Source organism: Peromyscus eremicus, chromosome 1, assembly GCF_949786415.1.
Source record: "Peromyscus eremicus chromosome 1, PerEre_H2_v1, whole genome shotgun sequence".
NCBI classification, from domain to species: Eukaryota; Metazoa; Chordata; class Mammalia; order Rodentia; family Cricetidae; genus Peromyscus; species Peromyscus eremicus.
In genome coordinates, this window is record NC_081416.1 from 25,892,534 (window position 1) to 25,914,437 (window position 21,904).

The 21,904-nt window shown below is 37.7% G+C and overlaps 1 protein-coding gene across 2 annotated transcripts in view; it reads right to left on the bottom strand.

The window, feature by feature from the left end:
• Positions 1–3,227: 3,227 nt before the first annotated feature.
• The window catches only part of Hectd2 (HECT domain E3 ubiquitin protein ligase 2), a 79,421-nt gene continuing 60,744 nt past the window's right edge, over positions 3,228–21,904 (bottom strand). The window contains exons 12-22 of one of the 2 annotated variants that reach the window (XM_059258782.1): positions 20,219–20,326; positions 19,250–19,382; positions 18,024–18,112; positions 15,133–15,291; positions 10,892–10,966; positions 10,086–10,173; positions 9,894–10,000; positions 8,302–8,417; positions 7,707–7,850; positions 5,497–5,600; positions 3,228–4,253 (exon numbers count right to left, since the gene is read on the bottom strand). In XM_059258782.1, the coding sequence (XP_059114765.1) occupies positions 4,183–4,253; positions 5,497–5,600; positions 7,707–7,850; positions 8,302–8,417; positions 9,894–10,000; positions 10,086–10,173; positions 10,892–10,966; positions 15,133–15,291; positions 18,024–18,112; positions 19,250–19,382; positions 20,219–20,326 (1,194 nt within the window). In that variant the 3' untranslated portion in view covers positions 3,228–4,182. Of the gene's footprint in view, positions 4,254–5,496; positions 5,601–7,706; positions 7,851–8,301; positions 8,418–9,893; positions 10,001–10,085; positions 10,174–10,891; positions 10,967–15,132; positions 15,301–18,023; positions 18,113–19,249; positions 19,383–20,218; positions 20,327–21,904 lie in introns of those variants that run through there. The other variant, XM_059258783.1, reaches the window with a different exon arrangement.

Genomic DNA, 21,904 nt, shown 5'->3' on the forward strand with positions numbered 1-21,904 from the left:
ACTGTTGAGTCTCTCCAGAGTACAGTCATTGTTGGACTACCCAGCCTGCATTGTGAAAGCCAATCTGATGAACCCCCTTTGTAATATATATTTATACTACCAGTTTGTTCTTTTAGAGAACCCTAATACATCAGTCATAAAGATATTCTTGTATTATGTATCTGATACATTAATACTTACACAGTTAGTTCAACTTATATTTTACACATTGATATTGTACTAAATGCATAAACACACACACATACATATTTATTCATAAACTATTTAACAATTATATGGGCTGAGTATTTTAATTTACAGATGAGTAAACTGAAGCTGTAACTCCTGTTAACAAAGGGTTAATAATATCTAGAATAAAGAAGTAACTCCTAAAAACCAATGAATAAAAATTGGCAAAGAATCTGTTTAGCTTGTAGATGTGTAAATGGTGTTCAGAATTGTTAACTGTGAAAATGCAAATTTAAACATAGTAGTCACATAAGCTAAAACAAAGAAACACAAAACAACCCCCCCACGCCCACCCCCAGAAACCAAGTGCTGGGAATGTGGGGAAAAGACAAGTCTCCTGCAATGCTGGCGGAAAGGGATGCTGCAGCCACCAGTCTGGAAGTAGCAAGAATCTGCTGAGGCTGAAGACAGGCTTTTTCACTTGAGCAGCTCCACCTCTGGAATATGCTCTCAGTCACACACCTCAGAGCCTGGGTCACACATCTGTCATTACCATGCAGGAAGATCAACAAACTGAGGTGTGGCCATTTAATAAGACTATTCTATGCATTAAGGTGGATGGATTATATTTAAGTGAATCATTAGGGAATAGTCTAGAAAAGATAGTATTTAATTTAAAAAAAAAGTGTAGAGAGACACAGAGTATCAGGTGACTGACTACCGTATACTGTAAAGACACATACAACTGTAAAGATGATATAGGAAGGATTCACACAAACTAGAGGTTAAGGAGGGAACAAAGATTAAGAATACTGGGAACAGACCAGGGCATTCAGGGGCTGGCAAAACGGTAACCTGAGTTTGATGCCTGGAGCCCATATAAAGGTGGAAGAGAATTTACTTATAAAGTTGTTGTCTGACCTCCACATGTGTTCTATGGGCATGTTTAACCACACATGTAACACACATACACACACACACACACACACACACACACACACACACACACACCCTTACAATAACAATAAATAAGCATAAAAGGGAGCTTCAATTTCACCTGTAATTTTTTTATTTTAAAAGTACTTGGTGAAATATAAGAGCACCTTGACAGGAGTGTTGTGGAATGTTAGTTGAAGATGTGTTACATTTGTTTATGCTGTGGAACATCTGTTTAATGATGCAAAGATGTGTTGCATTCTTTTATGTTGCATTTGTTTAACTCTGTGAAACTGTGTTACTGTGCCTGTCTAAAACACCTGATTGGTCTAATAAAGAGTGGAACAGCCAATAGCCAGAGAGGAGAGAGAAATAGGCAGGGCTGTTGGGCAGAGAGAATAAACAGAAGGAGAAAAAGCAAAGAGGAAAGCAAGGAAAGGAGAAGGAGGAGAGAGGACACCAGGGGCCAGCCACCCAGCTACACAGCAAGCCATGGAGTAAAGAAAGGTATATAGAATAGAGAAAGATAAAAGCCCAGAGGCAAAAGGTAGATGGGATAATTTAAGAAAAGCTGGCTAGAAATAAGCCAAGCTAAAGCCAGGCATTCATAAGAAAGAATAAGTCTCCATGTTCTTATTTGGGAGCTGGGTGGTGGGCTCCCAATGAGTAAAGAGTAAAAACCACCAGCCACACAGGAGCATAGAGATGTGTTTTTAGTAAAACTGTTCAATCTTTGCAGATGTTTTTTTCTATATTTTAAATTATTCATTAAAGTGCTTAGTTTTCAATTTTTAAAAAATACCTTGTTATACTTGTACAAAGCAGCATTAAAACCCTTGTGTAGTACAACATCAGTATAAATTCTTAGGCCTTGTGTGTAGAATGAGATTCTCCTTATACATTTTTATGCTTCAAGAGCTCCTGTGTTCTTTAAACTCTGGTTGAAATTAATGTATGAGACAAAACTAGTACAAGAGCAAGACGGCGGAGGGGCTGTGGACAAAAGTGTGATCACCTTAGTATCATGTCACACCCTTTCCAGTCATTACCATACGCCAGTCACTGTGTGTTCACACATTATCTCACTTAATCTTCCCTAAAAACTGCAAGTAGACTGGATATCTCCATCTTACAAATTATTTCTATTTTGCAATTGAGACATTGCAGTTAAACATGAGGTTAAGCTGTCTCCCTTCAAAGCCAAGTACTGCAGTCTTGAGGATGAATGGCTAGCTGTGTTGACTGACCCATGTCCTCCTAAGAAAACCCACTTTCGTCTTTCTTCAAAGGTCATCCGCTCATTGTCAGATCTAGGTTCAAACCGTAGCAACACAGTAACGTGACAGAATCCACAACAGGATGGGGAGAAGGCTCAACGGGGAGCAGGCACCAAGACTGGAGTTTGAGTCCCCGCAAACACATCCGAGGGGCGGTGCATCTGTAACCCAGGACTGGGAGACAAGGGGCATCCTAGAGACTCATGCCAGCCAGCCAGTCTACGGAAGTGGTGAGTTCCAGGTTCAGTGAGGGACTCTTGTCTCTAAAATAAGGTGGAGTGTGATAAAGACACCGGGCACGGATGTCTGCCTCAACATGTGTGCTCCTTCTGTCTCTCTGTCTCACTCTCTCCCGACCCCAATAAATAACTCCTAAAGGTTATTCATAAGGAATCAAACCCCTAAATGTTAGAAGTAGATTTTTGTACATATTGACTATCCACAGCATTCGCTCCTCATTTTCACTCTCTTCTCTTTCTTAAGCTTAGGCAATATGGGCAGGAGAGAAAAGGCCAAAGGAACGGTTTTAAGGAAGAACGCTGAAGATAAGAAGTTGCCTATGTGCAGTCAATAAAATGTGCTAGGATGTCCACTCAGGGTGTACTTCATTGCTACTATGTATTCACTGGGTAAGACATCTTATCCATGTGACCATTCAGATATATAGTTTCACACTAAGAATATGCTAAGGCAGCTGACTATACTGCTGTTAACTAGAGCTTTTGAAGCTGTATGTTTTAGCAATTTTCCTAATCACAACATCTTGTAAAGAGCAGTATGATTTATATTTTAAATCTATTCTTTTAATTAATCATCCAGTGTTTAAAAAATAAACTGAAGCCTGACTGACTGTATAATTTTAATATTTGAAAATGTTTGTACACAAATTAACTCAATATAATACAGATTTGTACAAAAGGAGTGCCAAAAACTTATCATACAGAAAAAAATAAATAGGTTTTTAAGAAAGGACAAGACAGTTTATAAATACTAATAAATACTTTTCAATGCTTTAATTTACTATGGCAGATACAAAACTCAAGAAATCATTAACAGATTGTATATTTAAAAAGCTACATGAATTTTCTAGCTGATTAAATTAAAATGTAACAGTAGTGGTTTTTACTTTTAAAATGAGGTATTATTACATTGTAAACAAAAACAGCATAAATATGTGACTAAGTAATTCATGGTTATAAATTTCAACTTAATAAAAGACAACACAACTCCCCAGTATTTACGGATTTCGCCACTTGAATTTGGCTTGCTTGTGTACTTACTAAAGTGACAAAACTATCATTTCACACACATCGTTAGACATGCACACCAAGCCAACACTGTTTCCATGAGTCATCTCTAACAAATAAGAACTTGGTTTACATTTTACTTAAAACACTTAAATCTGGTTTCATATACACGAGTCTTTGTGCTTGTTAGTAGTAACCTACATTAAACATCGTACTTTCTAGTTTAAGCAGTACAAGAGAGAAGCAGTTTTATTTGCATATGAATTAAAAACAATGTATGAACCAAACCAAATGTGCCTTTAGTGTCTTAGGCTTTCAGAGACTTTTAGAAGAACTATCTGTTTGGTATACTCAAATAGAAAAGCAGTCACCTGCAATCTCAAGCAGTACAGGGAGGGAAGTTCGGTCCTAGCAGGTGTGGGCGGGCTTCAGAACTGTGGGCAAGTTAATGAGTTCCTGTCCCCTTGAATTCTGCTGGTTGGGTGCAGGAAGCAGGGCCACAGGGAAAAGCCTTCCTCAGAGAAGACCTGGGCCAAGCAGTAGTTGCCTGTGGATCATCTGCTGGTACTAAATGCTGGTTTCATTCTTATTGCAAATGCCAACTTCAGAGTTTTCTGAAGAAAAGCTATCAGAGAATGAGAGAAGTCTTGAGATGGACATGTTGTAACGTGCTAATAAAACTGCTTCATTCGCTATCAATTGAAAAAAAACCTGGGACTTAAAAATGCAGTTTTTACATGCTACTTTATTAGAAATAGAAAACAAGGGTACTTTTGACTTTACTATATTTAGAATCCAGTGAAAAACAAACATTTTAGCCAAAATGTCAAACTTCTCTTTTATACCAAGCTAGATCATTTTGACACAAATGTTTTTATTGTATTTCACTTTTGTCAAATACCTTATCCTACATTTTTCAAAAATTAGTTTCCATGTAACTGGTGATCAAAAATGTAGATAAGTTGTACATCAAAATATATAAAATGGCAGTTTTTTTGTGCTTGTAATTAACTTAAGTAGTCAATGACTAGTTCGGTCTAATTTGCTCTATCTTGATTTTTAAGAAGAAATGACCATTATACAAACATTACAGAATACTCAACCGATTTACCGCCAGTGAGCATGCGGACTAACAATACTTAAAAGAATATAACCTTGAATCCAATTGGTCTGAAAATATTCTTGTACAATCATCTTTATTGATTTGTAAAAGCTGTATACACATCTAAAACCCTAAATTTACTTTGTAAAAATAAATCTTTAGCAATAAATGGCACTATCAAAATCCCATGATTCTTAGGCTCTTATATAGTTATTTACATGCTTTTCAGCAACAGTTGAAAAGATCTTATAGGACCCCAAACCAATATATCAAAAGACCCTGTAAACTGCATTTGCGATGATACTGTTGTTTACCTTTGTATGAAAATATGGCTACATGCTTTATGGTAAAGATAATGTAGCTATCTGCTTTGCTACAATGTGCTGCCAGCACACGTCTGCCACTGGGCTCCATCACGTCCTAATGCACTCTTTACTGCACGTGGCTTTCCCAGTGGACACCTGTGACTCATACATATGGAAAACAACAAAATGCTATAAAAAAGAGCACTGGACCCAGGCTTGTTTCTGCCATATGCTCTTTTCCTTACTCTATTAATACATTTCTGTTTTTTTTAAAAATCATGCCTTCACTACACATATTTCGCATTTGAGTAAAAAAAACCCTCATTATTTTAAAAGTGGTGAGCTTTGTGAAAGTGTTTTGAAACAGAAACATGAAAATGTTAAAGGCACAATAAGAGGGAAGTGAATGCTACATATAAAATACTGTATTTCAAGTCTTCTAGGTTACTCAAGTCCAAAACCTTCTGAATTTGAGATTCCAATGATCAGTTTCTGTTTCAGATCTTTTTTGCTCTTGTATGGGGGAAGGCAGAGTTGATTGAAGCAGGTGTGTGCCACAGGTAACCTAGGGAAAAATAAGTTAAGGGATACTGTCTTAAAATACATACAAAGTGACTAAGAAAAGTTTAAAAAACACTGCATATATTCATATCTTTTTTACTGTTATGTGATGATTCATCTCTTCTTTATTGGACAAACACTTATTGAGTACTTAAGTATCAAGTGCCATTCTAGGTAGCAGGAACATGTGACATACTGATTGTGACAAGACAATCAGTATGCCGGCCTTCATTAAACTCTAATTTCAAAAGCATTTTGTTTGGAGTCAGACAGATCTGAATTTAAATACTGTTTCCCTCACTTACCAGCTGTGGGACTTTGTTTGAAGTGCTTAATATGTTTCACATCTGTTTCCTCATCAATATGGTAAACTATGCACTTAAATTATGAGAATAAGACTGTGATCTAAGCAAAACACCTAGCTTAGTAGTGACACTATATTGTTATAGTTCAGTCTTGACTCTCAGAAAGTTATGAAAAACCATTTTGGGCCTTCTTGCAAAGCTGTTGTCCTCTGTACATGAAGCATTCAGTCCTTGAAATCTCTTGATCAGCTCCTGCAACATTTCACCTGGCTGACACTGTTATCCTCATTTGAGCTTCTAGAGGTATCTCCGATCCTTCTCTTCGGTTTTTATGATTTCATAGCACCACAATAGCTTTCAGCAAAGTCAGTATGTAAAATGGAGAATAAGCCAGAGAATACTTGAAAAGAATTTTGTATGATCAGAGCTTTGCTGTGGATATCGCTCTATATAAATAAACACTGATTGGCCAATAGCCAGACAGGAAGTATAGGCGGGACTAACAGAGAGGAGAATTGAGGAAGGAGAAAGAAAGGAGGGAGACTGCCTGGAGCTGCCGCCAGGACAAGAAAGATGTAAAGTACCGGTAAGCCACGAGCCATGTGGCAAAGTAAAGATTAATAGAAATGGGCTAAATACAAGAGTAAGAGCTAGACAATGATAGGCCTGAGCTAATGGACAAGCAGTTTAAATAATATAAGCGTCTGTATGTTTATTTTATAAGTGGGCTCTGGGACTGGCGGGACTTGGCGGGAGCTGGAGAGAAATTCTCCAGCAACAGAGCTTACACTGGAAGACCATACAAAAAGACTTCAATCTAAGGTCACACGTGAAAAAGGAATTTAATAAGGGAATAATGACTTTTTGGTGTTACAGGAGAAGACAACATTAAAGGATCTTCATGAGAGGTAGCAAGCACTTATCACATACAAAGGGAACAAATCAGAGGATGGAGGAAGGCAGACAGTGTGTTTTAAGGATGACACAAGACAGTGTGTGGGTGTGAGCAGAAATGATGGACCTAGGAATGGAACTGATGGGGTAAAGCTACAATAAAACAACTAATGCTCAGTGTGTCAGGGCCAGAGCAGTGCCACGGAAAAGGAGTTGTATCGGAAGCTGGGCAGGAAGGAGGCCTTAACTCAGCTAGGAATGAGGTGACAAGTAACAGCACCAGGTGGTGGCACCTGGAAAACACAGGGCTAACTCAAGTTCTAAAATAAAAGCACTGAGACAGGATGTGAGAAACGTTCAACCACCACAGGGCAAGGGTGATTATAATGAAAGCTGTGTCTTTCAAAGGACTTTTTGAAGCCACAGAATACTGGATGAGGAGTAAAGAAGACCAGCATTAATTGCCCATTACACTATTAGAAAGCTATTTAAAGTCATGGTCTTTATCACTTCACATGTGAGGAGCATGAGCTTTAGAAGATGCAAGTACCAGAACTTCAAGTACTAACACACAGTTACCTCTCCCCCTTCCAAGAGCCTCAGATACATATAGTTCCTAATTACAAAAATCATTTATATAAAAATGCGCGCTAGACAACATGCTACTGCTGAAAGAGACCACAGAGCACTCCTTGCCCCAGCCATGTGAGAAGCCGATGGAAGGGAATCACCATCAGTACTGGAATGTGTCAACACTGCCCAGGAACTTTCAGCCACAGTCTCTTCCAGTTCAAGGTCACATTGACCCTGAAGAATTTTATATGACAATGACTTCAGACTAAAAGACTCTTTTGATTCCAAAATTAGTAATAAGTTATATATTAAAAATAAAGTTATAATGCAGAGTTTACCAGTTAGTAGAAGTTTCATTCTTTGAAATTTTAAAGTTCAAATCAGCCATTCCTCCCACAGGCACTCTGTCACTTCCTGTAGTAAAATGTAGCAACTTCTTCTGAAGATCAAGAGGAAATCCAAGCACAACATCCCAGAAGTATCTACAGAAGGAGATTGACACAATGACGCAATCCTAATTAACTTGAGACTCTAATAAAGTAAATTCCAAGAAAGTTTCTCTAACACATGTGTTTGATAATAGTATAAAACAACATTTTATAACATTATTTAACTAGTGTAACAATGGGTAGCATAGAGCTTGTTTTTTGTTCTCTATATAATCCAAAAGTCTTATTTTTCAACACAGTGCCAGTAAAATTCTATTTATAAATTTAGCATATTTGAAAAAAACTCTATACTTTGATAGAAAGTTATATAATTTTCTCCCAAGGGAATTGCTAAATGCATTCATATTTTAGTACTCTCTTATTTTTAGAAATGTACTAAGACAGGGTGGACCGCAGACCATTTAACTTAAGTGACTGAAGAATTCTAAGTCATACAAACAAGCAGTCTCCTGTGGACACAGCATCTGAAGATGAAGGAGCTCACCGGATCGTCGGGTCTGTTTTCGCATAGCCATCGTACTGAGTACTCCTCTGCAGAGCATGCATATCCAGTTCAGGACTTCCACAAACCAGAATTTCAACTTCTTCTGGACGAAGCAGCTGTCAATAATCATAAAGGTCATAATTAAAAATGATGCTCTTAAATGAAATTTGAACGGTTTTAGTTGAATAATCAAATCATAGAAATCATGACATTTTTTAGTAAATCAAATAATTTTTGTTGAAGAAAATGCTTTTCATTCATATTTTCCTACTATAGCAAGGTATTTTGTTTCAAAGGTTTACATCTTATAAAACAGTAATTAGTCGTTTGCTAGGAAACCAAGGGAACAGCTCGGCAGCAAGCAAACTCACTCTTCTGGCCCTCAGCAGGGAGCACCAGCATGCACTGCTCTGCCCGCCCTGCAGCTCAGCAGGGAAGCACCCCTGTGCACTGCTCTGCCCTCCCTGCAGCTCAGCAGCACCCGTGCCCTGCAGCTCAGCAGCACCAAGGGCCTGCAGAGTGCGCACTGAGTCTGCTCTGTGTCGTCCACCAGCTCTCCGCCTTTTAGAAGAGTTTGTCCTCACTTAGAGATTAGATCTGAGAAATAAGACAGTGCTATGCCATTTAATTTGTATTTTCCCCTTCTCTATCCTCCCATTACCAGAGAGTCATAAAACTTAGTTACCGCTCAACAGTACTTCTTTTTCAAAGGTACTTTGAGCCAACATGTTAAAGCAGTGGTTCCCAACCTTCCTAATGCTGTGAACCTTTAATATAGTTCTTCATGTTGTAGTGACACCCAACCATAACATTATTTCATTGTTACTTTTTAACTGTAATTTTGCTTCTATTATGAATTGTAATGCAAATATCTGGTATGCAGGATATCTGATATGCAACCCCCATGAAAGGTTGTTGGACCCCTAAAGGGCTTGCAATGCTCAGGTTGAGAATCACTGCTCTAAAACAAGCTAAAAAGAACCAGGCTACCGCCCCCAAAGTCATAGATAGTCCATTTCTTTCTTCTTTAAAAACAACTCAAATGAAAGGCCACTCCAATCTCTCATGATAGAACAAAAGGGACATGTGAGAGGCATGATGGCATGTGCCTGGGTATATAAGATATTTACAATATGGCATTCTAACTCCAGTTATCACCATGAGTCCACCATGCTTCTGGAGATGAACTAAAGACCCAAGGTTGCTGACAGACCCTTGAGTAGGCAGGGAACATGCTCCTTACTGAGTGAGAAGTGGCTTTTCCCCTGGAGCGAGGCATTTACTCTCCTTCTGTGCTTTGCTCCTAAGTTTTAACATCTACTTACAGCTTTTAAAGTCCTAATTTAAGGCATAGCAGAAGGAGAAAGATCTGAAGTCATGTTCTCTCTCTCTCTCTCTCTCTCTCTCTCTCTCTCTCTCTCTCTCTCTCTCTCTCTCTCACAGAAAGGCTGAAACAGGAGCACTACTGTTATATCTATTTTTTAAAAGTAGAAAATGTTTTCTAATTTTAAAAGCTCATCTACCAAGATACTAAGGAACTATCTGTTATACCATCACAAAACCTAATTGAAAGCTTAAAAATGTAAACTCACCATTAGGGCATTTGAAGCACACACACTATGAAATCCACAATAAAATGCAGCAAATTGCTTATAGATAGACTTGTTCAAAAGGAAGTCTGTATAAAGCTGTACATATTCTGGAAAGCAATTTCACATCTGTTACATAGTCATAGTAAATGAAAAGTACTAATTCACTGCAATTAAAAATGGCATCTAACTTACCTTTTCTATTCTGATTGGTAACTGGAATCTTATCACCCCCTGGCTTTAAGTTATAGGACTTAATTATTCCAAATTCTTCTTGAAAAACCTGATGGGCGATACCATGATATGTTTATTGGTACTGTTAATGAACACTGGGCTTCAGTGAGCAGATCTGTACAACAGTTCTGTCCCTCCCTGTAAACACACAACTGCCGAAAGCCTCAACTTTTTGTGTGTATATATAAACATATATATATGAAGGAAGGAAGAAAGAGGTGTCATTCCGAGGTAAAAAGCAGGTTCTTAATCCCTCCTGTTAAATACAGTTAAATACTTTCACGAAGCCCACAAAATTTGTGTGGCAAGTGAGAGAGGTGGAAATGAGGTTTTGGTCTGGCTCATTAGCATCTCCTCAATTTCCTGTGTTGGGGTGATGTAGTAGGCTAACTTTGGTAAAAAAAAAAAGCCAATCAGTCACAGGAATATTACCTGCCCAGCGGAGTGCCACGCTGTGATGGACTCATTTCCACATGCTTACCTGCATGTGTCTGCTGCACTTTCTCTATGACATTATAGCTTTGATCCTTTAAAAATGAACTGAGATAGGGTCTCTCTGTGTAGCCCAGGCTGACCTCAAAATCCCAGTTCTGCCTCAAGTCCCTGAGTGCCAGGACCCTGCTGCACTGCTATATGAGACGTAAGATCCTTGTCTTGAGATTCTGTGTTCATTAGTCCTTGTTCACCTAACATCAATTGTTTAGTAACAAATGGCATTTTCATATTAAGATGTACAGCTGACAGATAGCGCATGCTCTCAACAGTACCTGGAATGTTGAGTAGAAATCTTCTTCAACGTTGCCTTCATATGATAAGAGTTCCTTTAATCCATGGGCCAATTCCTGTGAAAATAAATCTGTCATCTGTCTTTTACAGTCAACTAGCATTCCTTCAGAGTGTAGGGAGACAGGCTGTGAGTTCCTTATCTGTGAGACTGCAGAGTAAACTCACAGTTTAAGACAAAGAGTTAAGATATGATACTTGTTAATGATTTCTACCATCCACAGCTTGGAAAAATTGAAGTCAATCAGGAGGGAGTATCTAGTTCACACTGGAGCTCTAATGCTGTGGGATGGTCTGTATGTCAAGTGTGTTGCTGATTGGTCAGTAAATAAATCACTGATTGGCCATTGGCTAGGCAGGAAGTATAGGCGGGACAAGGAAAAGAATTCTGGGAAGTGGAAGGCTGAGAGGGAGACACTGCCAGCCACCACCATGACAAGCCGCATGGGAAGGTCTCGGTAAGCCACGAGCCATGTGACAAGGTATAGAGTAATGGAAATGGATTAATTAAAGATATAAGAACAGTTAGCAAGAAGCCTGCCACGGCCATACAGTTTGAAAGCAACATAAGTCTCTGTGTTTACTTGGTCGGGTCTGAGAGGCTGTGGGATTGGCGGGTGAGAGAGATTTGCCCTGACTGTGGGCCAGGCAAGAAAAACTCTAGCTACAAATGGCGTCCAACGTGTTGGCAAGAGTTTCCACCTAAAACCTGAGTAAAAAGATTCTAAAATGGAGCTAAAAACAGCTCCTAGTTGTCTCTTTCAAGCTAGCGGCAGCCTGTGTGTTTGAGCTACTATGGCGGGTTCCTGGCGTGCATGCTCGACCTGCAGTATGGCGGGAATGAGGCCTCTGCAAGTGGCACATTAAACTGTGTGGTGGATTTAGCCTTTGCTAGTACAAAAAAAAAAAAAAAAAAAAGAGGTTTCTGGGCTACACGCTACTTTGATAGAAGCATGGACCCACGATAGCTCCCAGAGCTGGTGGTAGAGTGCCGCCGCCATGTTGGGAAGCTGAAGTGGGCGGAGCCAGTAGCCATAGCGCCAGCGCCATTTCAGGCTTAGAAGGCTGCAGTTTAAAGCAATAGGCTCAAGCTAATATAAAAAAATAAGCCACGTAAAGATGGCTACCACACAGAGAATCTGGATTATGTTCTCTTTGATATTTGTAACTAAAGAAAAACATTTGATTACAAAAGCTGTTGAGTTATGCCAAAATGTATATTTTAAAGGTACCTTGACTTCAAAATTTGGATGTAAGGATATGTTGCTTTGGAAAGGAGGCTCTGATTTTGTTTCCACAGAAAGCCAGAGGCTATGGATTTATTCAAGATTAAGATACATCAGGTTTGACCAGCCAAGACCCCCTGAAAGGTCTCCGATGACACCATGGCCCTGATGATCCAACATCCAGAATGGTTTCAAGACAACTGGCTCAGATGACATACCCTCATGGACTATTCCATAATTCTAAAATTTTCTTTGTATCCCCATAAGATACAGCGCCCCCCTCCAGCAGGAAGTAGTAAGAGAAACTACGCCCAAATTCCCAAATATACCAAGCTGACTTTGGAGATATGTAAAGATTAAAACCTTCCTTTTTAAGAAAAGAAAAGGGGAAGTGCTGTGGGATGGTCTGTATGTCAAGTGTGTTGCTGATTGGTCAGTAAATAAATCACTGATTGGCCATTGGCTAGGCAGGAAGTATAGGCGGGACAAGGAAAAGAATTCTGGGAAGTGGAAGGCTGAGAGGGAGACACTGCCAGCCACCACCATGACAAGCCGCATGGGAAGGTCTCGGTAAGCCACGAGCCATGTGACAAGGTATAGAGTAATGGAAATGGATTAATTAAAGATATAAGAACAGTTAGCAAGAAGCCTGCCACGGCCATACAGTTTGAAAGCAACATAAGTCTCTGTGTTTACTTGGTCGGGTCTGAGAGGCTGTGGGATTGGCGGGTGAGAGATATTTGCCCTGACTGTGGGCCAGGCAAGAAAAACTCTAGCTACACTCTAACCCTACGGCCCACTCTTCGGCAAGCAGGTGCTGAGCTCTATGATTTCCAGTGTAATTCCTGGCTCTCTGCCACATGACTGTTTGTGGATTTGTAGTGCTTCTCACTTTCAACTTATATATATATATTCTTAAAAATGTGCTACTATTTTAGGATGCATTGTTTAAACATTAGACATACAGTTCACATATGTTTAGGGCTTATACATTTTGGGTATCACATGCTCCTCTCTCAAGAAAAGCCTGAGAATGCTGGAAGAAATATTTTCTTACAACTTCAGTTATTTATGAACAAGAACTTAACAGCAGAACTGGCTCAATGCTTCATTTTTTCCAAGCCTCATGAAAAATTACTTTTAATTTATATTAAATTAGTTGAAAAGATAAGTAATGTCATTGGTTGCAATAATCTTATATACTTTACATAATAAATTTCTATTCCATTAAAAGCATAGGCACGAGGGCCTGAGATTTGGTAGAGTGGCAGGGATTTTATCATGACTACTGCAATATGTACATTACCCATGACCACCAACTGTAAGAAGACACATTGCAGTGGCAGGATACACAAAGAGAATGGGAAAGTCTACTACCAGAAATGGATGGAAGATTATAGTGTGAATTCTAATTGGTCTTAATAATAAAAACCCGGAGCCAGATATTGGGGTAAATGCTGAAAGGTCAGAGAGACAAAGGAGCAAGCCATAGCCTGAAAGGGGGGTGAGTTCCTGCCTCCTCCTGCCTTATATTCCTTTCTCTGCCCAGCCACATCACTTCCTGTCTCCAGGAATTCCTAGTGCTGGAAGTAAAGGCGTGTGTGCCTCTCAAGTACTGGGATCAAAGGCATGAGATCCCCAGTGCTGGGATCAAAGGCATGAGATCCCCAGTGCTGGGATTAAAGGTTTGAGCCACCACTGCCTGGCTTCTGTGGTTAACCAGTGGCTAGCTCCACACTCTAATCTCCAGGAAAGCTTTATTTGTTAGAACACACACACGCCACACATTTTAGGACAGCCATTTACTCTTTGTCCTCAGAAGAGCAGGCCCAGAACCTGACAAAACAATGGCTGCATTTCAACAAGGAATGATATCTCCAGCTCCACTCTCTGCTCCTCCCCCTGCGGGGAAATAATCCTAATTCTCCCCAGTCTCCTGTGTCCCCCTCATCTGTATGATGCCCGCACCCCACATGGGAGGTCCTCCTGTGACGCCAATGATAGGCCCTTCTCCTGGGATGATGTCTATGGGACCTGCTCTTAGAATGAGGCCACCCATGGGAGGCCACATACATGCCCATGATGGCCAAGTCTCCAGTGATGAGACTGCCTGCTTGCCCCAGGACGGTGCCCACTCATCCCGGCATGACTTGACCAGACACATAACAGCAGAGGGCTTTATCAGTTTTGTGGTACTTGTTCTGTTTTGCCAGAAGATCATGGTGCTGCATCTGAGCGTTTTCTAGTGGCAAGACAAAGGAGACGTTTCCCCACTCCTATCAAAGAGAACAGCCTTGGATGGGAGAAGTGGGGTTAAAAAAAGTATAGTTTTTACTTGTTTTGTGAAATGTGAAAATAAAATTGTCTTTTTTTTTTTTTTTATGAAAGCACATATTTTTATACAAATCTAGCCTGGTAAAGACTTGATATGCCTATCACCATTAAGAAAGATTTATTTTAAATTATGTGTATTTGTGTAAGTCTGTGTATGAGTATGTGCACATATGTGCTGGTGTCTCCAGAGGCCAGAGATGTTGGATCTCCTGGAGCTGGCATTATAGGTGTTGTCAGCATCCTGATATGGGCACCAGGAGCGACCCTAGTTACTCTGCAAGAGCAGTAAGTGCTAACTGGTAAGCCATCTTTCCAGCCCACCGTCTGTTTTTAATTATTAATTAAAAAAATCCTATTATTCCCATAAGGACATTAGTGTTCAGAGAGGTTAAATAACTCACCCAAGTTCACAAAGCCAATAGGTGGCATGGTCTGGATTCAAATCAATGCCCATCAGACCTAGAAATCTGTTCTGTTCTGTAAGAGCTTAAGTACACTGCAAAATAGGTGACTATCTCCACATAGATGTGGTGGGGGCTGAAAGCAAGATGGAGAAGAGGTCTACAAGGGAAGCCCTCTTTGAAAGTGAGAACAGCGTTAGAAGACTGTACAAGCAGAGAGGCATTTATCATTACATGACTATGAGATGTTAAGAACATACTTACAGGCATAATCTGACACAAGTCATCAATGGTAACACTGCAGATGCCTACTGGTGTATTCTGATCACTAGGGACGATGGGAGGGCTCAGTAACTTCCTGTAACAGCAGGGAGGAAAACGAATATCCAAGGTGATGCTGTTATAAACAGCTAGTCCCATGAGCTATGCATACTAAATGTTAAGTATTAACATAAAATCCATGACAACAAATGAGGTTTGAATTATGCATCAGTCTACTTCTTACATACTTCCTTCAGATCTAACGCTGACTTTCTAATTAGTCCAACACACCTCTCTTCTTTCTTTAATTTCCCTTTATTTACATACTATAATTCTTGATTAACAAAAGTCATGGGAAAACGTGTTGTTTTAATAGGATTTAATGATTTTTTTTAACCTCACTTTATAGGTATTCCTATAAATTATTTAATATATAAAAATTGCTAAATTTAAGCAAGCATGTTGGTGGTTTTATAAGCAGCACCAAGCGTTTTATTCACTGCAGAATACAGCACTGATTTTAGAAATTGCCATATTCAGCTATTTAAAGCTTGAATAAGACCGTGTTAAAGGAGCTGGAATGAAAAAGCATATGGATATACAATGCTGTTCATGAGATAATAGTGTAAGTAGACTCACCTAAAACTTGAAGGGCTCTAGTTCAGATATCTTATTTATTGTAAAATTTGTCGACTTACATAGCAGAAGGTAATATCCATTTGCTGAAAGAGGGGGTCTAAATCAAATTTCTTAGTGTTTAAATGGTCAATTACCATATTAAAGTTACTTAAAAAGTAGTTCATTTTATAGATTCAAAAGGAAACCTAAACACACGGGCCTAGCAAATTGCTATAAACAATCTGGAATACTGTCAGTTCAATCTGCAAGGGCCAAGTAAGGACTGGCGACGTAAGAATAGCTGTACTGTTTTCTAAGGAACCATGTAGGCTGACTAGTGTGTGGAAGGAGAGACTCCTGAAAATATGTTCAAATATACTTACATTAGTAGCAATAATGATGATAATCATAATACTACAGCATTATAACTATAATTTATAATTCTCTACTATGGTGATAACTTCTGAACATTTTTCATTTAAAAAATTTAAATGCTAGATTCCTAAAACCTAATCCACAGTAAGGAAATAGGCTAAGAGGCTTTGCTACAGAGCCTTCTCACATACTAAAATACTTTACACTAAATCAACCTATTCTGGTTGAGATAGGGATGGGGTCATTTTTCTGTTGGTGTCACTGAAGTCTGTGCTGTGAACACTCTGAAAACCTGCACTGTGCTATATAAGGTTGCTACTCTGTTTCAATGTCCTTTTTGGTATAGGCAATTCCACTTTCAAAATGTCACTGTATTAATGCTCTTGATATAATCTTTATAATATTTTACCATTATTTTGTGCTTTATTGCTTTATTTCTTGTAAACACTAAGACCTTACCAGATTTAAAAATAACTGTAATCAAATACTAAATAATTGTGTGAGTATAACTTTAGACACATTTGTTCAACATGAAATATATATATAAGGACATGCTTACTATGGTCTTTTGGGTAGTGACTGAGTAAAGCCACCAATATTGTGAAGCAAGATGACTGCAATTCACAATTTTATGAATACTGCCATTTCAAAAGTGTAACAGCTGTCTTGATTAATAAGATCCATGCACTGTTCAGCATTCTTGGATACTGTGGAACTGGTGCTCTGGACCTTAGATATGACAATCTATAAAACATCTCAAATTAACTTCCTATTCAATGTGCAGTAATTCCTGTTACTTTTTGTTTCACTTACTCTTTTAACTTCAAATATATCCTCAGGATTTAATCACAATAAACGCAGCACAAGATTTATATGGGTGGATGCTCAGTATTTCCTGTGTGGCCCAGTGTGATGCTGCTGTATAGCAAGTCCATAACTACTCAGTCTTTTATTTTCCTCCTTATCTTCTCCGTTTAAATCCCTACCTTTTCTGAGAAGAATAAACACCACATCTTTCCCACTTTAGGACCCCACTACACTTATTTCATGCTAATCTTGGTTTTAATGACGTCACAAAGCCCTTAGTACTTATTAATGCCATGCTGAATGGTCCTCTGGCTGAGAATAAACGACCCTTCACTGAAGGTCATCTTTTTGTTTACATGCTACACTTCTCAAAGTTGGAATTTTTTCTCTTTTAACCCATACATCTTCAGCACTTGCTCATCTATTTCCTCTTCCTGCATTTTTCAGACAATCATATTTCTTGGAATTTAAAAAGCTAATGTACAAGGCATCTTGTCTGATATCTAACATCTCTTTAACTCTACCAATATAGGAATAAATTACACCACATACCTGAGACAGAGGTGAGAGGATGGTAAATGGATTCATAAAATTAAAAAGTTGTAAAATAATCAGGTATGTTTTAAATATTCCCCATTGTATTTACTTATAAATTTTTTAGGGTTATCTCCTTCATGTCTCAGGATTTCAGGGTACATTTAAAAAACAACAACAACCTAGGTTTAATTCTTGTAATTTCAATTTAGTAAACTGAGTAACTGATCACAAAAAAGAACAGAAAATACTTTATTAAAAATGGAAAATACTCTAGATTTTAAAATGTTTTAAATTTTTAATAATTTTGATATTTAAATAATCATTTTGAGGTAAAAGGGAAAAATATAAAACTCAGCCATTTTCTTTAACATATTGAGACTATGGCTATGAAGGTGTGATATTACATATTATACAGATTAGAGAAAATCTAATTACTTAATTTGATAATGTTTAATTTTCTAAACCAACATTTTTCTAAAATACAGATTGAAAAAAAAAAACAACTTAAAAAAATTCCTAGTCTAGTAGCACCTCCTAGTGGAAAGTTTAAAGGATACAATTCCAACCAATCGGAATTCAGAATAGTTATCACACTTAAAGCTGCTAAACCAATGGCAGTTCGAATCCTTGTGGTATGTGAACATGCCTGCAAAGAGGAAACACAGTTTGTCCACACTACAAAAAGCACTGTTAAAATACATATACATATGATATCTAATGAAAGCAAATCACTCTAACAACAGTTCTGTTACAAATCATCTTTCACGTTAAAAACTTCACAGAAAACATTTGTACATCTTAGTAAAATATATTAGAAGGCATTTTATTTTTCTTTGATATCTTGAGTTGAGGATAAAAGTTATAGATTAACCAGATAACTTTATAAAAACTATAGCGTTATAGCTTATGAACAAACTGAATTTTGACCATCATCTGCACACTTCAATCTATCTTTGGCAACCCTATGTCATATCACCAGAAAGATTTTTACGCATACACCTATGTTATCTATAATATGTATGATATGTGTACCATAAAGAATACAGACATTCTCCTTTGAAGGAAAACATTCAATAGACACTAATAATTATGTAGGCAGTTCCTCTAAATAAAATAAAATAAAATTTGAAGACTTCTGTCCTTAAAAAAAATTAACTTGTGAATTACTATTTCTTTTTGTCTGTCTGTGCTATATACATGTGTGTATACATGTTTGTACGTGTGTACTGTGTGTTCACATGGTCATATGTGTGTGCATGCCACAGGTTAATGTCAGGCGTCTTCCTAAGTCACATTCCACCTTATTTTTGAAACAGAGTCTCCCACTGAATTTGGAGTTCACCAATTAAGCTAGACTAGTTATCTAGCAAGCTCTAGGGACCTACCCATCTCTGTCTCCCCAGTTCTGGGATTACAGAGGAGTGATCCCAGTACCTTGCTTTTCACATGGATGCTGGGGATCTACGTTGAGACCCTCAGGCTCACACAGCCAGTGTTTTACTGACTAAACTATCTTCCAAGAACACAGACGTCTATTTCTTAAAATGACTCACTATTTAATGAAAGAAGTTTCACAAATAAGTATAGAAAAAAAACTATGGGCTTGCTTTCGAATTTTGAATATTCTTTATTTCAACAGTACATTTTCATGCATTTGGTTAATTCAAGAGATATAAGGTTATCTCTATACAAATTCTTCATTTATAGCTGATGAGAATGTCAGGGCTGCTACTGACCTCTAACAAGCCTGGGGAGACACTGGTCACAAACATTACATACTCACCATAATCTGGATGGAAAATCTGGCGAATTAGAAGAAGGAACCATTCTTTAGTCAAGCCACCCATATCCAAACCAGCTTCACCTACAAATGTAACCTTCAACTTCTTCTTCAAGTCTGCTCTTTTCCGGGTTAACTATTTGAAGAAGTTTAGTAAGTGAGAACAAGGGCAATGGAAAGGGAATTCATTTATTTTTTAATTTTGGGAACAATACTAGGCAGACTTTAGCTTATTTTTACTTCCATAAACATCTATCCATTTATCCATCCATCCATCCATCCATCCATCATCCATGTTGCCAGACATGATAAGCTAGGTATTATTATATTTGTTTTATAGATTAGAAAAAAGAATTAGAGGTCAGATGCTTAACAAATGTTATAGTCCCTAAAAATCATAGTGTATCCAAAATTTTAACTTTGTAGACAATAATATAACTTCTTATGCCCTTTTTCTCTTTCAACACTAAATTTAAAAAAAAAAAGATATGGATATGATAGTTATTATCTTGTCTTAACTCCATGATGGTCTGACTGCAGTATGTACATGTAGGAAACTCTGCTATATACATACATGGATCAATGTTTGTGTGACTCTAAATAGGCCCAATATACCCCTAAAGGTCAGACCTGTAAGTTTATAGATGAGCAATCTGAGGTCTGGAGAACTTAAAATGACTCGTTACACACCTAATCAGAAAGAGAGATGGGTGGGTCTAGAATCCAGGTAGCATACTAAGAAACATGAATTATACATTTAAGTATTCTACATCAACTCCTCTAAGGAATTAATCAACTATTAATAAACATTAAAATGAAATAAAGCTTATTGATACAAAATTTATCTTAACTGCATCAGAATTTTTGGAAGTATATATATTGGCACATAGAAATAATAACTTAATAAAATTTTAGTAGTAAGTCACATAGTTGAATTTATTTTAATCATTGACATTTTGGAATAAATTATACCTCATCAAGTGAGTCGCTAACCAGATGTGTCCGCCTTACTTTCATATTTAGGAATAACATATTCATGTCAGGTCTTTGTCTTCGAGATACTTTATCCACCAGACTTTGCTAATTAAATAAGAAAGCAAACATTTTCACTTTTACTTAAACTATAATTTCATTTAAAACACTTTAGTCAAAATAGCTTAATTCTTGTTTATGCTATCTCTCATGTAAATAATTTCATAAAGCAATTACATACATTTTAGCTTATGAAACATTATTATTTTATTTTGGAACAATGGTACTAAACTCTCGCTCAACTTTTATAGTGAGAAGGCTGCACTGTAACTTCCCCAGGCTCAGTCCTTCAAAAGCAAAGTTTTCTGTGTAATAAAAGGGGGACATTTAGCTAGGCCACGTGGCACATGCCTTTAATCCCAACACTCTGGGAGGCAGGGCAGGTGGATCTCTGTGAATTCAGGGCCAGCCTGGTTTACAAAGTGAGTTCCAGGACAGCCAAAGCTTCGCAAAGAAATCCTGTCTCGAAAAAACAGGAAAAAAAGGGGGGGGGGAGGTGAGCATTTAAACCAATTTAGGTATTTCTGATATAAACTCAGGCTTAATCTATTTTAGATAGTGAATTTATTCTAAAAGAATAGTCAACTTCTAGAAAGTAAATTAATGTATCTGCGGGTGTCAGAGTCTTTAGCAATGTTCAGACCTTTTACTCTAATAGTTCTACTTTTGGGAATTTTAAAGATTAGAAAAAAATTATTCCACAAGATATTCATAAAAATATTATTCATAAAAGCAAAGCTTTAGAACTATCCTAAGTAGATCTAGTTAATGGAATATAATGCAGCTACTAAAACTGAGTAGGAAAACTGTGTTCAAACAGGGATCAAAATTACGTATATAACACTGCTTTACCTCTGCTGATTTTAAAGACTACTAAAAGAAAATTTATCAAAATGTTAACAACAGATATATTGAGTGATACAGATATGAAAGATTTGAAAAACACATTTTCATGTTCTTCAAAATATAAGCACTGAGTATATAAAAACCAACATATTAAAATGTATAAGAAATATATAAATGTCATTTACTATACAAAATCAACATGTGTGTGTATATTTACTTATCTAGATAACGATTACTGGACTATTTCCTTGTCTTTGGTGACGATGAAGATGAATTCTGTGCAGATAAGGATGAATATTTCAGACATCTGAAGTGTAGTAATTTGTATGCCCCAAATCTATAGAATTCGAGACTTCCTCCAGGCCTCCAATCTCCAATGTTAAGACTTAGTAGCTTTTTGCTTTTCTGGGCCCTGTCTTACCAAGAAGTCTGTGTTTCTGGACAGTGTCTATGTAACGGGTCTTTTTTTTTTACCCTTCTCTTCCTGCTCTTGCCCATAAGAAGCTGTCACATGTTGACACTAACTGCATTTACCCTGATGTTAATGAAGACAAGTTTACTGGTTCTTTCCACTGGAAATGTGTATTTGCCATAAAAGCGCTCCAAATGAAAGAAGTCAAGGAAGGTAGAATTTGACAGTCTTATAGAACTTAATTATTTTTACAGTTTCAGACTATAGCATAAGCTGTGTCAAAAGAGTCACCAGTCATTAATTTGAGTGGCATGACAGTTAGGAAGAACCTGTGAGAATTAACAATGCCTCTGGAGTCTTAGTCTCTA